The sequence below is a fragment of the Leiobunum rupestre genome, chromosome 4 (assembly GCF_980474605.1).
Source record: "Leiobunum rupestre chromosome 4, qqLeiRupe1.1.hap1, whole genome shotgun sequence".
NCBI lineage: Eukaryota > Metazoa > Arthropoda > Arachnida > Opiliones > Sclerosomatidae > Leiobunum > Leiobunum rupestre.
Window position 1 is genome coordinate 22013634 of NC_143387.1, and position 20860 is coordinate 22034493.

The 20860-nt window shown below is 32.5% G+C and overlaps 1 protein-coding gene across 1 annotated transcript; it reads left to right on the forward strand.

Annotated features, from left to right (window-relative positions):
- The first annotated feature begins 1215 nt into the window (after positions 1–1215).
- Positions 1216–20527, forward strand: LOC149947143 (adipolin-like). Its single transcript, XM_090170841.1, has 9 exons — positions 1216–1443; positions 11592–11663; positions 13225–13353; positions 15407–15518; positions 16132–16172; positions 16232–16408; positions 17538–17740; positions 18745–18820; positions 20381–20527. The coding sequence occupies exons 1-9, from the start codon at positions 1216–1218 to the stop codon at positions 20477–20479; spliced, it is 1137 nt and encodes a 378-aa protein (XP_090026967.1). The 3' UTR covers positions 20480–20527.
- Positions 20528–20860: the final 333 nt, after the last annotated feature.

The following is a 20860-nucleotide window of genomic DNA, read 5'->3' on the forward strand; positions in this document are numbered from 1 at the left end:
GTACCTAGAGTAACTAGCGCCAGTTAACGCGAGCTTCTGTTAAACCTGGTGGCATAAAACGGAAATTAGGTTTTCCAGGGGCTGAGGGGCGTAGGAACCAGGGGTCCCGGGGCAATGAACGTCCCAAATATTGGTCTGAGAGGGGCAACTAATGTAATTGGCCCCCCACAATATTTTAATCGGTTCCAAACGTAAAATTGATGAGTTAGATGTATTAAAAACTTCATGAATAAATATCACCGTAAATGGGAAAACATATTTGATGATCCAAGCTACGTCTTTGGTTTGGAATAAATATAACTTTTTAATTGAACTATACTTGGAAATTACTCAATTGTATCCGTTTTTGCGTTTATTAACCCCTTAAATCTTTTAGGGATACAAAATAACATTAGATTTTGACAGTTTTTCGCTGACAAAAAAACAACTCCTGAGCGCTGGGTTCCTCAGGATTTAAATTGCCTTACCCCCTCCAACGTACACGTTTTTACGTCCCTGGGGTGGTTTTCAGTCGCATCGACTAAAAGGCTCCCACGTTATAAATCGCGTATAGATCTTATATTTGATCTCTACAACTTCTTTCTCTGTAAGTGACAATAACGAACTGGCGTTTGAAGACACGTCATTGTCTTAACGAGAGCCATCAAAAGCACGCCATCCTCACTAAAAGATACTTTGTACGCGTACGAAACAGATAATCCTATTATGGAGGAGACGATTAGCTTCCGTGGAAAAGCGCATTAACGAATGTCAGCAGCGGATTCTATCCGCGTCTCTCTCAGCCAGTGGCGCTGGTCGCGCGCCACCCCATTATCGCTGGCTTTGAAGTGAGCCACCCACTCTTCACATGATAGATTTCGTTCCCCCGCGAGGCCAAAGTTCGCCCGTCAAGAGACGCTGTCGTATCGGACACTACAACGGAGAGGGAGGGACCATCGAGAGAGCGACCGCCACGAAATCCCAGTCAGAGGTCGAGCTCGCAGCCTGAGAAGAGCTTCTTCCGCTGGCGTACTTCACCGTGGAAAACTTCACTTTGCTTTCTCGACTTTTACTTTCAGAGATATTTGAAATTTTATAATTAAATAAAACGTATAATTTAACAATAATTCATTATGACAGTACTAGGCAGTACCTATCGGTACGGTTAGTTACATTTTAAAAAGCGTCGGCTTAAAATACGGACTTTTAAAAGTGTCCGAATCCGAGTTGACAACGATGAAAGTACTTTTACTGTTTGCCGCTGCGTTTCTTGTGCCGGTTATCGTGGGATTTCCCAAAAGAAATTCTAATCCCGGAAGCGATTCCACACGGAGATCTCCGTTTCCGGAAGTACTGGCTTCGGAACACGAAAGGGATTCAAGAACGGGTGTAAAAGACAACAGGAAAATGGGAAGTCGTATTTCTGCAAGTGGAACGGTGATTTGGAAGCCGGCGAGACCAATAGTAAGTCTCCCATTTCCACATATTCATTTATGAAAGTTAATTTCCCCCTTTTTAAATATTTGGTTTTCATCATCTTTCTGGGGTCCATCTTTTAGTTTTGACATTTATATATATAGATTTATAGAAATAACTTTGGTAATCACGCAACGAAATATTAGCTCTTGGATTTCAATTTGAATTATATAATGAATACGAAATACAAAGAATAAATAAATTAATTTATCACTACAGATTACGGAATATCCGTTAGAAAAAGAATGTAAAATTTTATTTTCGCCATTATAAAAATAAATTTAATAAATCTGAATTGCTCCTTCCTCGTTCTCTAGCTCGACTTGGATATAAAATTTCAAGAATTTATATCGAAAATTTTATCATAAAACGAAGCTCGAGTATTAAAAATGTTTCCATATCAACATCAACTTCGCGTACACTCGTAGACGTTGAATCTCAAATGCGTTTAAACTCTTGTGGCGAACAAACTATTTGTTTATTGGTTTGGATAAGACTCGCTTAAAATCTCTAAGATCGCATATTTGAAAAGCGAACGCCTGAACGAAGATTTAATATTATTGGGAAAGAGAAAAAAATGTATGGGTTTTAGCAGTCCTTTATTTTTGGTTCTTTTTAAACTACGGAGATGAATGCTTCCAAATCTCTTGCTAAAATTTACACTCAATAATTTATGTAAAACATAATTTACAATTCCATTTTCAGGCTTATGGAATTAAAATTTTAAAAGATATATTGCTTAGGGTATGGGAAAGGTTTAGAAACAATAAAATTTATTAGTGGCATAGCCAGGAGTATGGTTGTATGTACAATTTATTTTTTCAATTGCGCGCCTCACCCCCGAACCAAAATTCTGGCTACGCTATTGAAATGCAGTAGTTGAAAGGTGTAAAGTATACCTTTATAGTACAATTTCCAGCCAATCAACTGCTGACGCGACATAAAAGGCGTGCTCGCTCATTTGTTTACGTTTCAATGTAAACATTAACTACTAATACGGTATGCAGATCAAAGCAGAGCCGTAGCAAGCCTATTTGGCGCCTTGGGCCAAATACCCAAAATGCGCCACCCCAAAGTGTTTTAAATACTTGGAAATATTGATATTAATATTACACTAATAAATAAAACCATATATATCAGCCTGACCTTTTCGTACGTGACATCTTATTAAATAAGGCAGGCTACCTTTCTGAACCACCCTAGCTTGGTAAAAATATACAAGAGATTTAACCTACTGTTAATTATTGGCATTGCTAACGAAGTTTCGTAATTACACTTCCGCTATCTCTGCAATTGTTGATTTATCATTATTGAGCGGAACTAGCCTTCGTCGAATCTCGCTAGTATCCAGTAGCGTAGCCAGGATTTTGTTTCGGGGGGGGGGGGGCACACCATTGAAAAAAAAGTAAAAAAATAAAAATATTTGTACGTACGACCATACGTTTCGGGGGGGGGACATGTGCCTCCTGTGCCCCCCCCCCTCCTGGCTACGACACTGCTAGTATCGCTAATTAATAGAACCACTATGAATATTAAGATAGTGACGCTTTAGCGGTTGTAGCGCGTTAGTCGCCCTGACACGGAAGGATCGGCTTATTCTTATGACTTTTAACCGGCGTTTGTGTGTGTTTTTTTTCTTCAAAAAATATATATTAAAAAAAACAAACAATAAATAAACAATTACAGAAACAAAGAAAAGTAACAAAATAAAAATTTAAACTCTTATACAACAATTATTTATAAAAGAAAGTTAAGCAACATTTTGAACAAATAGCTTAGCCTGTTTTTTCAAACATTTTAGACCAACTGAGGTGGTACATTAAGGTGTAGGCAAAAAATAAAGTAAAAATGTTACATTGTCGCGTAAGCCAATCCTATTTCAGGCAGCGGACGAATTTATATAGCCGACTGCAATTCAAATCAATCAAACGTTCTTCTTTCCTATTTACGTAAATTTTACCCCTACAATCAAGAAAAAAAGTGGCACACCAAAATGTTCCAAGCACAGATTAAGTACTAGTCTTGTAGAATTGGGAAACAAAATTTTTGGAAAACGAAAAAGTGCAAACTTTTCATCTCAGTATCAAGCGAATAATATAATCCTTTTGTATGACATTGATAAATTTGTAATGGGCCAATGAGTCAGAAATATAACGTTTTATGGTAAATCTATAGGCCCGCGTAGTAATTCTTATAGCTCTTGGTTTTATAAAACGAAATATGCGGTTATTGGCTGATCAAGCGAGATTACTAGAGGAGTAGAAAACAATTTGCCTTTAATCTGTGTTACGCGAAAACTGTTCTAAATTTGAATTGAATGCCTTAAAACTTCAAGTCGATTAGCTTTGTCCATAAAAAACCATTTAAAAAAGAAATTATTAAATACTTTTATTATTTTTCAAATGAGATTTTTAAATCGAACGTATGCGGGCAAAATCATTCAAATTTATAACTAAGTCCCACTGTTAAAGGAATATTTTACCAAAGAAATCCGATTTTACTATTAAACTTCAAGATCGTTATGTCTTTAATTTTACTAATACAACTGTGGAAGAAAAAGAAATTGGATAGATATTTGGCAGAGCCGCAGACGGCTAACACATAAATAAAAAACCCATCTCGCTGGGCTCAACAAAAACCTTCTTTCTTTTTGCTTTAGTTTAGTCTACAAGTATATTTAAATAATCGCGAGGCCTACTTGAGATCAAAAGTAATTTTTAAATATTTGCCTTCAGTCGGCTATTTTTGCGGGTTTTTGTAGGCTGTTTAATTGTTTGAGATTCTGGATTTGGTCTACCACATAAACTAATTGCCCATTTGTTTTATATAATTATTTGTTCAGCGTACCAAAAAAGGCGATTTTGGGTTACTCATAATTTTGCTCTGGATCAAAGACGGGGAATTAAAAACTTATTATCATATAAAAGGTGATGTTCACATTATTTGGATGTTCCCCAAGACTTTCACAGAGGTATTCCAATCTTTCGAAATCGTCCACTTAATCCTATAATGCCTGAACTTTACAAACATCTGCTCCGAGATGTAAGCTTATTAAATGTCTTTGATAAAACTGCGTAGAAAATTTGGAACATATACAAAATCAGGGGCGTTTCTTTGGGGGGATAGGGGAGCCTCCCCTTGCCATAATTTTAGTCAGTTGGTACAATGAGGTCCAGTTATTAAAATTAAGATTTTAATGACCTTTTAATGAACCATTTATATCAAGATAAATCCGATGAAACATTTCGTTATGAATGCGGAAAGTTAGCAATCATTAACGTTTTCCCCGTCTGTACGCAATGTATTAAATAAATTAGTCAATTCTATAACCTAAATAATCTATAACCTGGAATAATTATTTCTCTGGAATAACTATATTTCTGGGATAATTATCTCTTTGGAACAATAATATCTCTGGAATATGTATCTCCCTGGAAAAATTATCTTTCTGGAATAACTATTTATCTGGAATAATTATCTCTGGCGAGGGGACTCCGCGTAATCGGTGTACAAAGCCGTAACTTTGACTGTACTAATGGGATTACGCGTAATCTTAAGTCCCTGCCTTTGGCAGTGGTAATCTTAGCGTAATCCGGTGTACAGACTTTCTAAGAGTGGTTAGCCCCTCGCTCTCTGGTATATTAATCTTTCTGGAATAACTATTTATCTGGAATAATTATTTATTTGGTATATTAATCTTTCTGGAATAACCGTTTATCTGGAATAATTATCTCTCTGGTATATTAATCTTTCTGGATTAACCGTTTATCTGGAATAATTATCTCTCTGGTATATTAATCTCAAGTTCAAGTTCAAGTTCAAGTTCAAGTTTTATTGACAATCTGATATATTTTTATACATAAGGTATTCTAGGGCCAAGTCAATGAGCGACTTATAGCCCTTTTAATTTAAGGTAACAACCTTCTTTAAATTGTAAAAAACCGACAAAACAAAAAAATAAATAAAAAGGGACTTGTAAAAAGAGTTCCCTTTTTTGTATAAAGGAAAAAAAAAGAAAAAATTAACGGACACAAAAAGATTAAGTGTTAGAAAGTTAATTTGCAAATCAATTAAGAATTACTAAGTTAATTAAAGAAATAAAATAAAAAATATACATAATACATTTATGCAATAGAGCTTTCCAAGATATGCTGTTTTACTAACTTTTTAACAGAGCAACCGATGTAATATCTTTTAACTTTGTATACAGCTTATTAAAAAGTTTTACACCAGAATAAAATACCGACAAGATTTTGTTTTTTTTTTTCTTTCTGGAATAACCGTTTATCTGGAATAATTATCTCTCTGGTATATTAATCTTTCGGGAATAATTATATTTCTGATTAATTATCTCTAGAATAATTAATAATAATAATAATCAGCTAGGCTAATACCCAAGGCACCACCTTAGGCCTAAGTCATCATGCGACTTTTGAAGCCCTCAATTCAGGTGGCCGGGTTACAATCTTTGGAATAATTATCTTTCTCGGTTAATTCTCCTTCTGGAATAATTATCTCTGGAATAATTAACTCTCTGGAATGATTATCTCTCTGGAATAATTATCTTTCTCGGATAATTATCCTTCTGCAATAATTATATCTTTGGGATAAAAATATTTCTGGAATTATTATATCTTTGGAATAAGTATATTTCTGGGATAATTACATCTCTTTCATAATTATCTCTCCGGAATAATTTTCTTTCTGGAATATTTATCTCTCTGGAATTATTTAATTTCTGGAATATTTATTTCTGGAATATTTATATCTGGACTAATCATCTTTATGGAATAATTATGTCTCTGGAATAATTATATCTCTAGAATAATTATACGTTTGGAATATTTATATTAAATTCAATTTATTTTCGTTATAATAGTTTGTTTACTGATACATTGGATGTGGCGGGCCAAGTCGTAAGTGACTTATAGCTCGCACGCAAAATTAATATCTCAGTTTTGGAAATGCATACAATCCGGAAACTATGTAGGTATACATTTGGAATGTCTAAGGAAGATTTTTACGGCCGTGATGAAGCTCGTAGAAACGGGCGTGTCTTAAAGCGGGAAAACTCACGACAAAAACTCTCGCGCCTCGCTACCCTAATTCGACGAAAACACGTCATTTAGCCTAATCATGGTTATTATATTATTAGCTTACCTGATTATCTCTTTTATAACCATAAAAAACCTGAAATTAGGTATAACTACACTTCTTTCGCGAAGAACATTATAATTATTATTAATTACTTAAACTATTAAGTACGATAACCAATTGAGGTTTTCAAATCCATGATTTTATAATCATCGTCCCAATGGAACCTTAGGCATTATAAGTGTATACCTCTATAGTTTCCTGATACAATAAATACACATTAAATATTTAAAAATACTTGTATAAATTTCACATAATCATGTTTTACAAAATCCAAAAAATTACAACACAACAAGAAAGACCTTTACGTTTTGATATTATTAACTTTTAGTTTTAAAGTGTTTTTATAAATAGACCATAATCATTAACTCTATAGAAATATTAAGTTGATATTGTTGGTTACGTTGGTATGTTTTTTATCATCAGTTTAGCTGCATTTAATGTCTTGCATACTGTTAGATATTTATATATACTGTTAAATTTATTAACACCATTATAGAAAATGGGGTTAAGTTTTTTGGAATTTGAATAAAATGGGGAGATAATAATATTTTGGTTACGGGTATACTAAGCTCTAGGATTTATATCGATTAGATATTTTTTTATTTTATGTTTTGGTAGATAAAGAAAAATCTATAGCTTTTTTGAAAAAGAGGAATGGTTTAATTCGAAATTAAATATTTTTCTTAATATTCGTATTGGGATGATTAAAATGCGATTGATAATTTGATATTATTTTGTATAGTGTTACCCCAAGCGACAATTGCATAAACGGAATTTGAATATCCCTGGAATAATTATCTATCTGGAATAACTTTATCTCTGGAATAATTAACTATCTGGAATTCGTTTTCTTTCTGGAATAATTATCTATTTGGAATAATTAACATTCTGGAATAATTATATATCTGAAATAAATATATCTCTCGAATAATTATATATCTGAAATAATTAAATATCTGGAATTTCTTTCCTTCTGGAATAATTATAAATCTGGTATAATCTTATGTCTGGAATAATTATAAATCTGGAATAATTATATATCTTTAATGAATATATCTCTCGAATAATTTAATCTCTGAAATAATTAAATATCTGTAATTTCTTTCTTTCTGGAATAATTATAAATCTGGAATAATTGTATATCTGGAATAATTATGAATCTGGAATAATTGTACGTCTGGAATAATTATTTATCTGGACTAATTGTATATCTGGAATAGTTATCTCTCTGAAATAATTATATAGCTGGAACAATTATATGTCTGGAATAATTATACCTCTGGAATATTTATATCTCTGGAATAATTATCTATCTGGAATAATTATCTTTCTGGAATCATTATCTTTCTGGAATAATTATATCTCTGGAATAATTATATAGCTGGAAAAATTATATGTCTGGAATAATTATACCTCTGGAATATTTATATCTCTGGAATAATTATCTATCTGGAATAATTATAGAGCTGGAATAATTATATCTCTGGAATCATTATAAAGCAGGAATAATTATATCTCTGGAATAATTATACCTCTGGAATAGTTATATCTCTAGAATAATTATAGAGCTGGAATAATTATATCTCTGGAATCATTATAAAGCAGGAATAATTATATCTCTGGAATAATTATACCTCTGGAATAGTTATATCTCTGGAATCATTATATCTCTGAAATAATTATCTTTCTGGAATAATTATCTTTCTGGAATAATGAATTAATTATATCTGGATAATTATATCTCTGGAATCATTATATCTCTGAAATAATTATACCTCTGGAATAGTTATATCTCTCGAAAAATTATATCTCTGAAAAATTATATATCTGGAATAGTTATCTCTCTGAAATAATTATATATATAGAATAAATATCTCTGGAATAATTATCTTTCTGGAATAATTATCTCTCTGGAATAATTATATAGCAGGAATAATTATATCTCTGGAACCATTATATAGCAGGAATAATTATATCTCTGGAATAATTATACCTCTGGAATAATTATATCTGGAATAATTATCTTTCTGGAATAATTATATCTGAAATAATTATATCTGGAATAAATATATCTCTGGAATCATAATATCTCTGAAATCATTACATCTCTGGAATCATTATATCTCTGGAATAATTATCTCTTTTGCATCATTATATCTCTGGAAAAATTATCTCTCTGGCATCATTATATCTCTTGAATAATTATATATCTGGAATAATTATATATCTGGAATAATTATCTCTCTGGAATAATTATATCTCTGGAAAATTATATCTCTGGAATAGTTATCTCTCTGAAATAATTATATATATAGAATAAATATATCTCTGGAATAATTATCTTTCTGGAATAATTATATAGCTGGAATAATTATATCTCTGGAATAATTATATAGATGGAATAATTATATCTCTGGAATCATTATATCTCTGAAATCATTATATCTCTGGAATCATTATATCACTGTAATAATTATGTTTCTGGCATTATTATATCTCTGGAATCATTATATCTCTGGAATAATTATCGCTCTGAAATAATTATATCTCTTGAATAATTATATATCTGGAATAATTATAAAGCTGGAATAATTATCTTTCTGGAATAATTATATCTCTGGAATAATTATATAGCTGGAATAATTATATCTCAGGAATAATTTTACCTCTCGAATAGTTATATCTCTGGAATCATTATATCTCTGAAATCATTATATCTCTGGAATCAATATAGCTCTGGAATAATTATCTTTCTGGAATAATTATATCTCTGGAATAATTATTTAGCTGGAATAATTATCTTTCTGGAATAATTATATCTCTGGAATAATTATATAGCTGGAATAATTATATATCTGGAATAATTTTACCTCTAGAATAGTTATATCTCTGGAATCATTACCTCTCTGGCATCATTATATCTCTTGAATAATTATCTCTCTGGAATAATTATCTTTCTGGAATAATTATATCTCTGGAATAATTATATAGCTGGCATAATTATATCTCTGGAAAAATTATACCTCTGGAATAATTATACCTCCGGAATAGTTATATATCTGGAATCATTATATCTCTGAAATCATCATATCTCTGGAATCACTATCTTTCTGGAATAATTATATTTCTGGAATAATTATATAGCTGGAATAATTATATCTCTGGAATAATTATACCTCTGGAATAGTTATATCTCTGGAATATATATATCTCTGGAAACATTATATCTCTGGAATAATTATCTCTCTGAAATCATTATATCTCTGGAATCATTATATCTCTGGAATCATTATATCTCTGGAATCATTATATATAGAATAATTATATCTCTGGAATCATTATATCTCTGGAAACATTATATCTCTGGAATAATTATCTTTCTGGAATAATTATATCTGGAATAAATATATCTCTGGAATCATAATATCTCTGAAATCATTACATCTCTGGAATCATTATATCTCTGGAATAATTATCTCTTTTGCATCATTATATCTCTGGAATAATTATCTCTCTGGCATCATTATGTCTCTTGAATAATTATATCTCTGGAATAATTATATCTCTGGAATAATTATATCTCTGGAATAATTATATCTCTGGAAAAATTATACCTCTGGAATAGTTATCTCTCTGAAATAATTATATATATAGAATAAATATCTCTCTGGAATAATTATCTTTCTGGAATAATTATATAGCTGGAATAATTATATCTCTGGAATAATTATCTTTCTGTAATAATTATATAGCTGGAATAATTATATCTCTGGAATAATTATATAGATGGAATAATTATATAGATGGAATAATTATATCTCTGGAATCATTATATCTCTGAAATCATTATATCTCTGGAATCATTATATCACTGGAATAATTATGTTTCTGGCATTATTATATCTCTGGAATAATTATATCTCTGGAATAATTATATCTCTGGAATAATTATATCTCTTGAATAATTATCTCTCTGGAATAATTATCTCTCTGGAATAATTATCTTTTTGGAATAATTATATCTCTGGAATAATTATATAGCTGGCATAATTATATCTCTGGAATAATTATATAGCTGGCATAATTATATCTCTGGAAAAATTATACCTCTGGAATAATTATACCTCTGGAATAGTTATATATCTGGAATCATTATATCTCTGGAATCATTATATCTCTGGAATAATTATCTCTCTGAAATCATTATATCTCTGGAATCATTATATCTCTTGAATAATTATCTCTGACATCATTATATCTCTGGAATCATTATATATATAGAATAATTATATCTCTGGAATCATTATTTCTCTGGAATCATTATATCTCTGGAATAATTATCTCTCTGGAATCATTATATATCTGGAATAATTATCTCTCTGGAATCATTATATCCCTTGAATAATTATCTCTCTGGAATAATTATCTTTATGTAATAATTATATCTCTGGAAAAATTATCTTTATGTAATAATTATATCTCTGGAATAATTATCTTTCTGGAATAATTATCTCTCTGGAATAATTATATAGCAGGAATAATTATATCTCTGGAACCATTATATAGCAGGAATAATTATATCTCTGGAATAATTATACCTCTGGAATAGTTATATCTCTTGAATAATTATCTCTCTCGAAAAATTATCTTTCTGGAATAATTATCTTTCTGGAATAATTATATCTGGAATAATTATATAGCTGGAATAATTTTATAGCTGGAATAATTATATCTCTGGAATCATTATATCTCGGAAATCATTATTATATTTCTGGAATAATTATATGGCTGGAATAATTATCCCTCTGGAATAATTATTTTTCTGAAATGAATCTAATAGTGTGAGATATTATCAAAGTGCGATACCTCAGCCGTGGGCCTAAAACACAGGCAAATATGGAATCATATTTTGTTTAAAGCGTATTTTCAATGTATAAGATTAAGAATATAACCAGTTTTTTTAATTCCTTTCTATATAGGGGGCTTTACGATTACCCTTAGTGGATCAAATGAAAAATGATGCCAGGCGATCTCAAAGGCCACACACTGCGGTAATATATTTCAGAAAACATTTCTAGTTCTTGTAATATCGCTGTTATTTTGTGATTAAATAAGTGAATATTAGTTAAAGGAATTATTGAATATGTATTGTAATTTAAAGTAACTAGCAACAATGCTCCAGGGTAAAGCAAATTGCCTCTACCCGCCCAATGGCCTCTGGAGGAAACGCCTTCTTTACATATGGTCAAATCATGCAGGGATCAATTTATTATCGTTTTTTTCTGTTCTACGAATACTTCACATATTTTAGATATGGAAATATTTTAACTTTAGTTTATTATATCAGTAAATAACTTAATAAGTGGTTGACCCATTTGATGAAGCTAAAGTCTATTTGCTTAATTCACGAGCCAGTAGTATTCGGAGCTAAGTATTGCAGATACGTAAACACTGTCTTTCGAACACTGCCATAACTGAAACCTAGACGGCTTCATGATTTGGTCATACATATATTATTGACACAAATGATCGTAAAACTAATGCATTGAGCTGAAGTGAACGAATTCGATAGAATGGAGACAATTGATAAATATACGTATCTCAATGTACAAGATCCTTAAGCTTAACCGGGGTGTTAGTTGAAGTCAGTGGCGTAGACAAGGGGGTGTTTCCGGGTCTAGACCCCCCCTTGGAACTACCTTTGACTGTACTAAATTCCCACCCCCTTCTCGACCCCCTCTTAACATACACATACTTCGAACCCCCCCCCCCTTGACGAATTTCTGGCTACGCCACTGGTTGAAGTTCTCTGATTGATTAGAAAAGTTAATTGACCTCCCGAAAACGTGTAGGAGGAACTTGTAGCTGAGTGTAGAAGTAGCTTTATTGTCTACTTTCTACATTCCTACAGGTTTCCCGTTCACGTTTTCAAGGGGTAGCTTAACCTGTTTATTATTTTGTGTAAACTGAACAAATTCGATAATAAAATAACCGTTTGGTAAACCTAGTTGCATTCTTTAACACCTCCTCAATACCAAATTAATTTTAACTGTCTGTAATATAAAATATCATCTTACCCTTTAGCTACACTGTTTCTCTCTCCAATCCACGCCTCTTCTAAACTCTATAAATTATTCCAACGGAATTTTCTTTGGATCAGAAAATCACTTAAGAAATTGATCATTGTCTGTTCAATCTTTTTTTTAATTGAATAAATAAGTAACCCTAAGACTATCAAGGCCCCCCTAAGTTTGAAACGAATGGGATTTTAACGTTAGGCTAAATACTGGCCAAACTGGCTACAATAATCCATCTGGTGGTGATAAACTGAAACTTATGAACAAATCCCCCAATGCATGCTACAGGGTTACAAGAGGTAGCAGGTTGTCGGGGTGATGGGGGTTGGGAGGGTTTGCTCTTTTTCTCCGCAAGGTAGCGTAGATTATATTTCTTTAACTAGGGCTGAATACATGCGTCTTTATGCCAATTTCAAACTTAGGGCGGCCTTGATAGTCTTATGGTGATAGTTTAGTCGTTTTTACCCCAAGTCTAAAACCAATAGATCATAAACAAAAATTACCAAATAAACGAATATCACTTCCGTTTTGATAGGTTCGTCCAATGCCGTTTGACCCTCGCCACACTTGGCTGACGTTCCTTCGGCATACAGAACGAGCGGAAGCAAGAAACAAAAAAACTGCCAAAGCCAAGCAACGGGTCAGAAGTGGAGGCAGATATTTGGTAAGTTTTAATTATTTAAAATAAATAGAAGACTAACTTACGTATAAAATAAGAGATAATTTTTTAAAACATTACAACTTTAATTACGCAATAAAAGCAAGTTAAAAACATCTCTACTAGTCTGATGATGCTCTCGAATGAGACGCGAATATATGTATCAATTATTTCACAATGACTTCACTATCTCGAACATCATCAACCATAGCAACATTCGCTTCGACAACCAAATAACATTCAACTAAAAATTAACGATTGGGCAGAAAACCACTGAGCTTGTGTAGAAAGTTCTTAAGTTTTGGGATGGTAGTGGCGTGGGTAATGTTATTTAGAGGTCGGGGAAGGTTAACTTTTATTCAATAGATTAAGCTCTAAAGTGCTAACCACTCAGCCACCCCACCTTACAGGACTACGCCGCTAGTCCCGGCTTGTGTTCGTTATTCGCTGTCGGCCTTTTTGGGCTCGAAATCAATGCTATATGATTAATAAATAGCCACGGAGCTTCATTAATTGATCCATAGATGTCGTTACTCGTCTGCCATTGCTTTAGCGGGGCTATTTTTAAATAACATTAGAGGTCGGTAACGGTTAATCATTATCCATGTTTAAATTGATTTTTTTCGTGAAAAAAATGTAAACAAAGAAATTTACCGGTTAATATTTCGGAAAATGATAAAAAACATGTATTATTCGTAAAATTTGAGCTTTATATCGAAAAAAACGTCGTTTTACCGATTCATTTTACAAAATTTATAAAAAAAATTAATCGGATAATACAGAAATATAAATTACTTGATCAAAACGTTTTACGAATAATTTTTAGAGCTTTATCTATTTAATAAAAGTTAACCATCCCCGACCTCTAAATAACATTACCCACGCCACTACCATCCCAAAACTTAAGAACTTTCTACACAAGCTCAGTGGTTTTCTGCCCAATCGTTAATTTTTAGTTGAATGTTATTTGGTTGTCGAAGCGAATTTTGCTATGGTTGATGATGTTCGAGATAGTTAAGTCATTGTGATATTATTGATACATATATTTGGAATGTCTAAGGCTTCATTGCCATTGGTGTAATAATAATCAGCTAAGCTAATACCCAAAACACCACAAGACATCGAGCGACTTTTAATGGCTTTAATAAATGTATACGAATTCAATATATGCGGGAATGATTATATAGTAACTCTGGCGGCGAAATGTCTTACCTACAAAGTTTAAAATTTTTATTTCGTAGCACATGCCTTTATTAACAATTAATCGTCAAATTAGAATATTAATTAAATTAATTAAATGAAATAACGTAGGAAACCGATCGTTCTTTACTGACTAATATCATTTTAATTAATTAATTAATGAACTGTACTAACAGAAACACATGGTTTCTTAATGATATTCAATGATGGGAGGTATTGAATGTATGGTCCCTTTGGCTGAAAAATATAGCACATTCTTTTAGAAGGTAACTTCTACCCTTCTAAAAAAGGAATAATTTAAATGATAAATGTACCTAATTATAATATTTAAAAATTAGTGTGAAATAGCTAATTAAGTATTTCACACAGGAATTCCAATTCCTTTCAAGACATATACCGTTATAAATATATCCAATTTATAAATTATTTAAATTTACTTAAAGGCCACAGAATCGTTCTAATTTCGGAACTAATTCTTGAAAATGCCAAATCTGCTTACACGGGGTAGGGAAGGGAGGCGCTACTTGAAATTTGCGTAAATTTTTTCGATTTATTCTTTGGCCCGTTAATTTAAAAATTAGTTGAGTGTTGCCTATTTGTTGACGTACAACAACTTGGGTAATCAAAATTGGATTTTAACTAATTTTTCTGAAAAAAATTACTTTTATTATATCCTAAAAATGCCCACGAGAATCAGAAGCGCATGTTCTGCCTTTTTGAACACCTTTTCGAATGCAAGAAAAAATTATATTTTTTATTTTATCGGAAACAAGAGTCTAATCTAAATCTTTTACATATTGGCAATGCAGAACTCGATTTGACTCTCAACTTAAGATTGACAATATTTATTTATTTTCAGCCTGGTCCGGCTGGACCCCAAGGACCTCCAGGACCGAGAGGTCCCAGAGGACCATCTGGAGCCAATGTCACCAAAGAAGAAATGTTTGAGAATTTCAGAGACCTTGTTCGTGGTATTGCATACACCTTTTACTACCCTTTCTAACCATTGTAATAAAGCCTGGTTTGAAGCTTGGGTTTTAGTTAACTAAGATTATACGTACACTCTCTAGTAGTGGTTCTCATTTCTAACTCTTAATAAATAACATTAGCATAATAATCGAGGCACCACCCTATGCGCAAGTCCTCTAGCGACTTTTATTGCCTTTAATTATTAATTAATTAATTAAATAATAAAAGCTTTTATCTAATTTAAATGAACTGTTTTAAAGAATTGCCTCTCGTAAAGTAACTTTTACTGTATCTGATATCTCCGATACATCAGATTTTAAGGTCAGTATAAGAAACTAATTTTAATTGAGTGCTTTTATTCAGTCTACTGTGAACTATTATCTAAAGATGGCTAAAAGATTTTTTAATCTTATTTTGATAACAGTTGAAAAAATCTAACCAAGTGTTATTAGACATAATAACAAATAACAGCTATCGCGGTAGAAAGAATTACTAGAAAAATTAAGACCCTGACGAAACTTCGGCTTTAATAAATAACATGGTTTTATTTTATATAAAAATAAACTGTAAATAACTTAACACTTAGTTACTAAATGAATGTTTTGCATTTCACAGATGTGGCCGAAAAACGAACTCAGCTTATTGTAGATACAGATGTAAGCGATAGTATTCAAAAGACAATTCAGTTCTTGTTCTTAATTGTTTTGTGTTTTAGTGCGGGGAAAATTGTACTTCAGTATTAAACTCCAACAAAACTCTGCTTTTGCCGCCTTTGATTGACATCGATTCCACAGCCATCATTCCGAGAATTCCCGTTGCATTCATTTGGAGACTTAGTTCCGACATTAGAATTGCCAGGAAAACGTTCGTTGAAATAAAGAATTTAAACCAGGTACACTCTATCTTGCGTTACAGTATTTTAAAAATTACACTAGACCCAAAACTCATTTTTTCAGAAACAAATTTAATTTAAAAATTAATCGTAGGTTCACATAGACCTCGAAAATAAATTTTAGCCTTGGCATTACGACACCACTTCTCGGTTAAACATTTCATTAAAATCGGTTAATTTGAATATTCTTTCGACGATGACAAATATTTTGCCATTTGGGTCGGTGATAATGAAGCGTTGCTTAAACTAGTATAAATGTAAATTATGATATTTTGTGTGCATGTACATCGGGGGCAGTATCATACTCGTTCCGATGTAATTACTACTTTAAAAAACAATTTATAACACTCGAAATGATACGTAAAATACCGCATTCTATTACTAAACATATAAAAATGAATGGCATTATACTTAAGTAACTTTAAATAAAATAGGAACACTAAATTGTGGTGGCGGATTGGTTACCACTTTCGCGCCAGCTTATGGTACTAGGTGGAAACTTGGAAAAAATCCTCGAGTTCTTTGATTTCTACTTTCCATAAAAACTTGTGGAGATTAACGGTAATAGTCAGTGAAGTGAGCTGTTGGCTCACGTGGAATGGAGGGTTTGCCACGACCCTCCTTCGTATTGTAACCTACCACCCGGGGTACGTTCAGCAGCGCTCATCGGACTCACCGATTAGTAATCGCTGACATCGGTTTCCTACTGTACGCTTTGTCGCGTGTCCGGTTTTGACGTCACGATAGTCATCGGTTACTCACTGAATTCATCGGCTGGAAGAGTCGGTTTTTCCGATGACTGACGTCATTACTGACGTAAAACTACTATAAATGCTACGCCATTTTAAAAAACACCGATGACTGAATAAAAGAGTTCAGCAACTTACGACGTCATTATGACGAAAAAGCTCATCGGTTAAAAATATCAAATCCATCGGGTTTTTTTCCTTTGACTGTTACTGAACGTACCAATGGTTTAAAGGCATAAAACGGCGCTAGATTGGGCCTAAGGTGGTGCTTTCTAACTATTTACCCTATCTAATCAATATCTCTAAAATCACTTTCCAAAAATAACTGAAATTGGCTAATTAGTTTAATTTATAACGCTTAAACTTTTGTTCTGCTATAGCCATTCATGCGAGGGGCATTTCACCGAGGAGAAACCGAGTCCTCCGAGGAAGGAAGGTTTAAAATAACGAAGAAGGGCTTTTATGTCTTCTACGTGTCAGTGCATATCTTGAACAGGGCGCCATCTGGAAAGAAGAAAACGGTGGGCCCAGGCGACGTGGTCACGCTCCTTTTATGCATAGATTCCATGTGTGACAAAAACGTGTACGTATTTCAATTCACATTTTTTTGTTCAATTGTCAGATTTGAGGGTAGAAAACCGATTTTTACCTATACTATCAGAGTTTTTTACTAACAGAAAAAGGTCACTGATATCTTAAACTTGTCCCAAAGGTAATCAGGTGCGTTTCCTTCCCGAAGTTTAATTATTCTTCTCATTCAGTCTGGTATGGAAACATGCGCGGTGCTGTTCTTGATAATAAATTTGTCCACTGGTCTTCGTTTTTAAATCTGTCCCCCTATCCCCAAAAAGGCATACTTAACTGTTCCACATATCATCAGTAGACATGGGACACTAGAGCATGAGCTACGTTATATCCACCAATCACTGACAGTTGGTTCTGCGGTCATCTAGCGACTTCGATTGGCATTAATTTACATGACCGGGTTATAATACGTAGGATGGTGGTGGAACCGCTTCTCATACTTATTTTAGGCAGTAGGGAGATAACTTACAAACTCTACGCGGAAGGAGTTGATCCTAGTTTTCACCCAGTGCCGCAAGTTGGGATCGAACGTGCCTCCTCTTGCCGCAAGGCGAAAGTGTTTACCACTCCGCCACGCCATCAGAGTTAGAAGTTCCCTCAAATAGTCTACTACTAAACAGTGTTGAGCATGGTAATGGGCATAAATAATGCACAAGAAATTATCATTGATATTACCATGTCAGAAAACGTCTAAAATGATTTTCCCATGAAAATCAGATTTTTCAGATTCACCTGACAACTTTGGTGACGTTTTTTGTAATTACTTCCGTTAGCTTCTGCGGAAAATGCAAACTCAATGCGTGACTAGTTCAGAAATTTTAATGAGTAATCAGGACAAAAACACGAGAAAATAACATTAAGCTCCTCACTTTCTTTAAGTAATTTTCGGAATTAGTTAAAGAGTTAAATGGAATAGAAATATATTGACAATCTGTCATATTATTGTCGGTTTAACTTCTAGACCACTTCAATTTCCTTGTATTTATTAAAATATAATTTCAGATCATTGGAGTCAACTTCTCTTTTGGAACTTGGGAGAAAATTCACAATTTCGCTCAATGGAATTCTCTACTTAGAAGTAAGATACATTTTTGTACCATTTCATTGACACTTTGCTCTGTTAACAACAGTAAAACAATAGCACTACAATTTTTTAAACGTAACTTAAAAATCTAATTCGCTCATATTAGACATCCACCACTTGAAAAAGGGAACGGGGGAACGTCCTGGAGTGTAGTTTGTACGCAATCAAGTTACATCTATACACTAATACAAGTTTCACGTTTTTAAGGGGTGGCCTAACCTGTCTAGTGTTACTGGCCTTCTCTTTTCACGTTTAGAGAAATACGAAAAGTGTCTATTTTCAATTAAAAACTACCTGAGTGGACAGCGAAAGGCTCATATTTTCGTCATGAAAACTGCTGAATGAACATAATTCAATGAGACTTTATTGGATAAATTTAATCCCTCTTTATTGGAGGAGGGGTTGCTAGAAATGTGACGATATTTTCCATATGTGAAACAAATTTTAACAGATGAGGAAAAGGTGACTTCATTTAAAGGCATACTTCCACAACAAAGGCTAATTTCGTTAAAAAATACTACGATAATTCGTCATTTATATGCTTTAGTAAAAAATATTAAAAATTAAGTAGAAAACGTTCTCAAAAGTAAACATTTCACCGTGTCATTTCTATTCGGCCTCACTACGATTACCTTTACGACGTCATAAGTGTAAATATCAATCTTCATTTTGGGAGGATTTAATTTATATTTTACATGGTACTCCTTAACTCTCCCTTCGATGTATCAAAAAAGACTAAACTTTTTAGCCCGAGGATTGATTTATATATAATTGGCATTTTAATTATAAAATATAATTACGAGTTCGTAACGGTCGAGTAAACTAAGAGCGCGCTAATAGACAGATAAACCACCGCCCGAAAACGTAATGGAACTTGTAGGGTTGTAGACGTACCTTTTCTGAATTAGAAATTGCAACTGTAAATGGTTTTGAATTAGAAAACTGTAACCGTCACTCACAGCAACTGGGTGTATCGCTTTAAAGATATAATTTACAACCTTTTGTTTGGCTGCAATGTTCTAAACTTTCTTATATTATGGAGACTGTGTGAGTTTTTACTGCGCTTGATACGACGCAAGAGGACACTTACTTCCAGTATAATTATGCATAGAAAGTTACCAACTTGGACAATGGCTCTTGGGTCTTAAAGCCAAAATATGACATCAAAAAGTTCCAATTTTATATTGAGACCATTTGTTTGCAAATGTGTGAATATATTTCATGATCAATATGTTGTTCACAAACTGCGGAATTATTATCTTCTAGGCAGGCGATTTGCTAGTATTAAACACAAAAGGTCTGCTTAGCATACGAAAATCCAGCAAATTTTATGAACTTCTCGCTTTGACCGCTGCGTGGCTGTGTAATTAAATTTTGAAATGAAATTACGTTTTTCGCTTGTGTAATTAAATTTTGAAATGAAATTATGTTTTTCGCTTGTGTAATTAAATTTTGAAATGAAATTATGTTTTTCGCTTGTGTAATTAAATTTTGAAATGAAATTATGTTTTTCGCTTGTGTAATTAAATTTTGAAATGAAATTATCTTTTATAGGAAGGACAATATGTCTCAATTTTCGTGGACAACAATTCAAAATTTGTCATAAAGGTATTGGAGGGATCGCAGTTGTCAGGATTCCTCTCTGGAATATAAATTTCAAACATTTTATCGAAACATTCCACTACAAGCATTCCAATTCTATCAAAGCTATAATTGAACAATTTAAAAAAAATCGTACTTTTAAAGTGTTTGTACATTAAGTGACTTTTGTAATAAGACATTTTTAATGCTAAATGTTAAAATATATTGCGATAATAAGGCGTTTGTGCAGCAACTGAGTTGCGGATCAAGTATGTTAAATGCCCTACGTAATAATCTTATGTCCCATTTAGAGATAACTTAAAACCAATGTATTGTGACATATGGCAGTCCCTTTTAATATAATGTAATAAATATTTTTCATTTTGAAATTCAACAGTATTAGGTTGATTTCCTAAAAAGTGCTCAGAGATTGCTCAATGGATAGGTTAAGCA

What these genes read in the sequence shown, in the direction of transcription:
- LOC149947143 (XM_090170841.1), top strand. Translation starts at nt 1,216, where the DNA reads ATGAAAGTACTTTTACTGTTTGCCGCTGCGTTTCTTGTGCCGGTTATC. An exon ending in AAATAAAGAATTTAAACCAG is followed by an intron (nt 16,409 to 17,537) that starts GTACACTCTATC and finishes GTTCTGCTATAG; the next exon opens with CCATTCATGCGAGGGGCATT. An exon ending in TCCATGTGTGACAAAAACGT is followed by an intron (nt 17,741 to 18,744) that starts GTACGTATTTCA and finishes ATATAATTTCAG; the next exon opens with ATCATTGGAGTCAACTTCTC.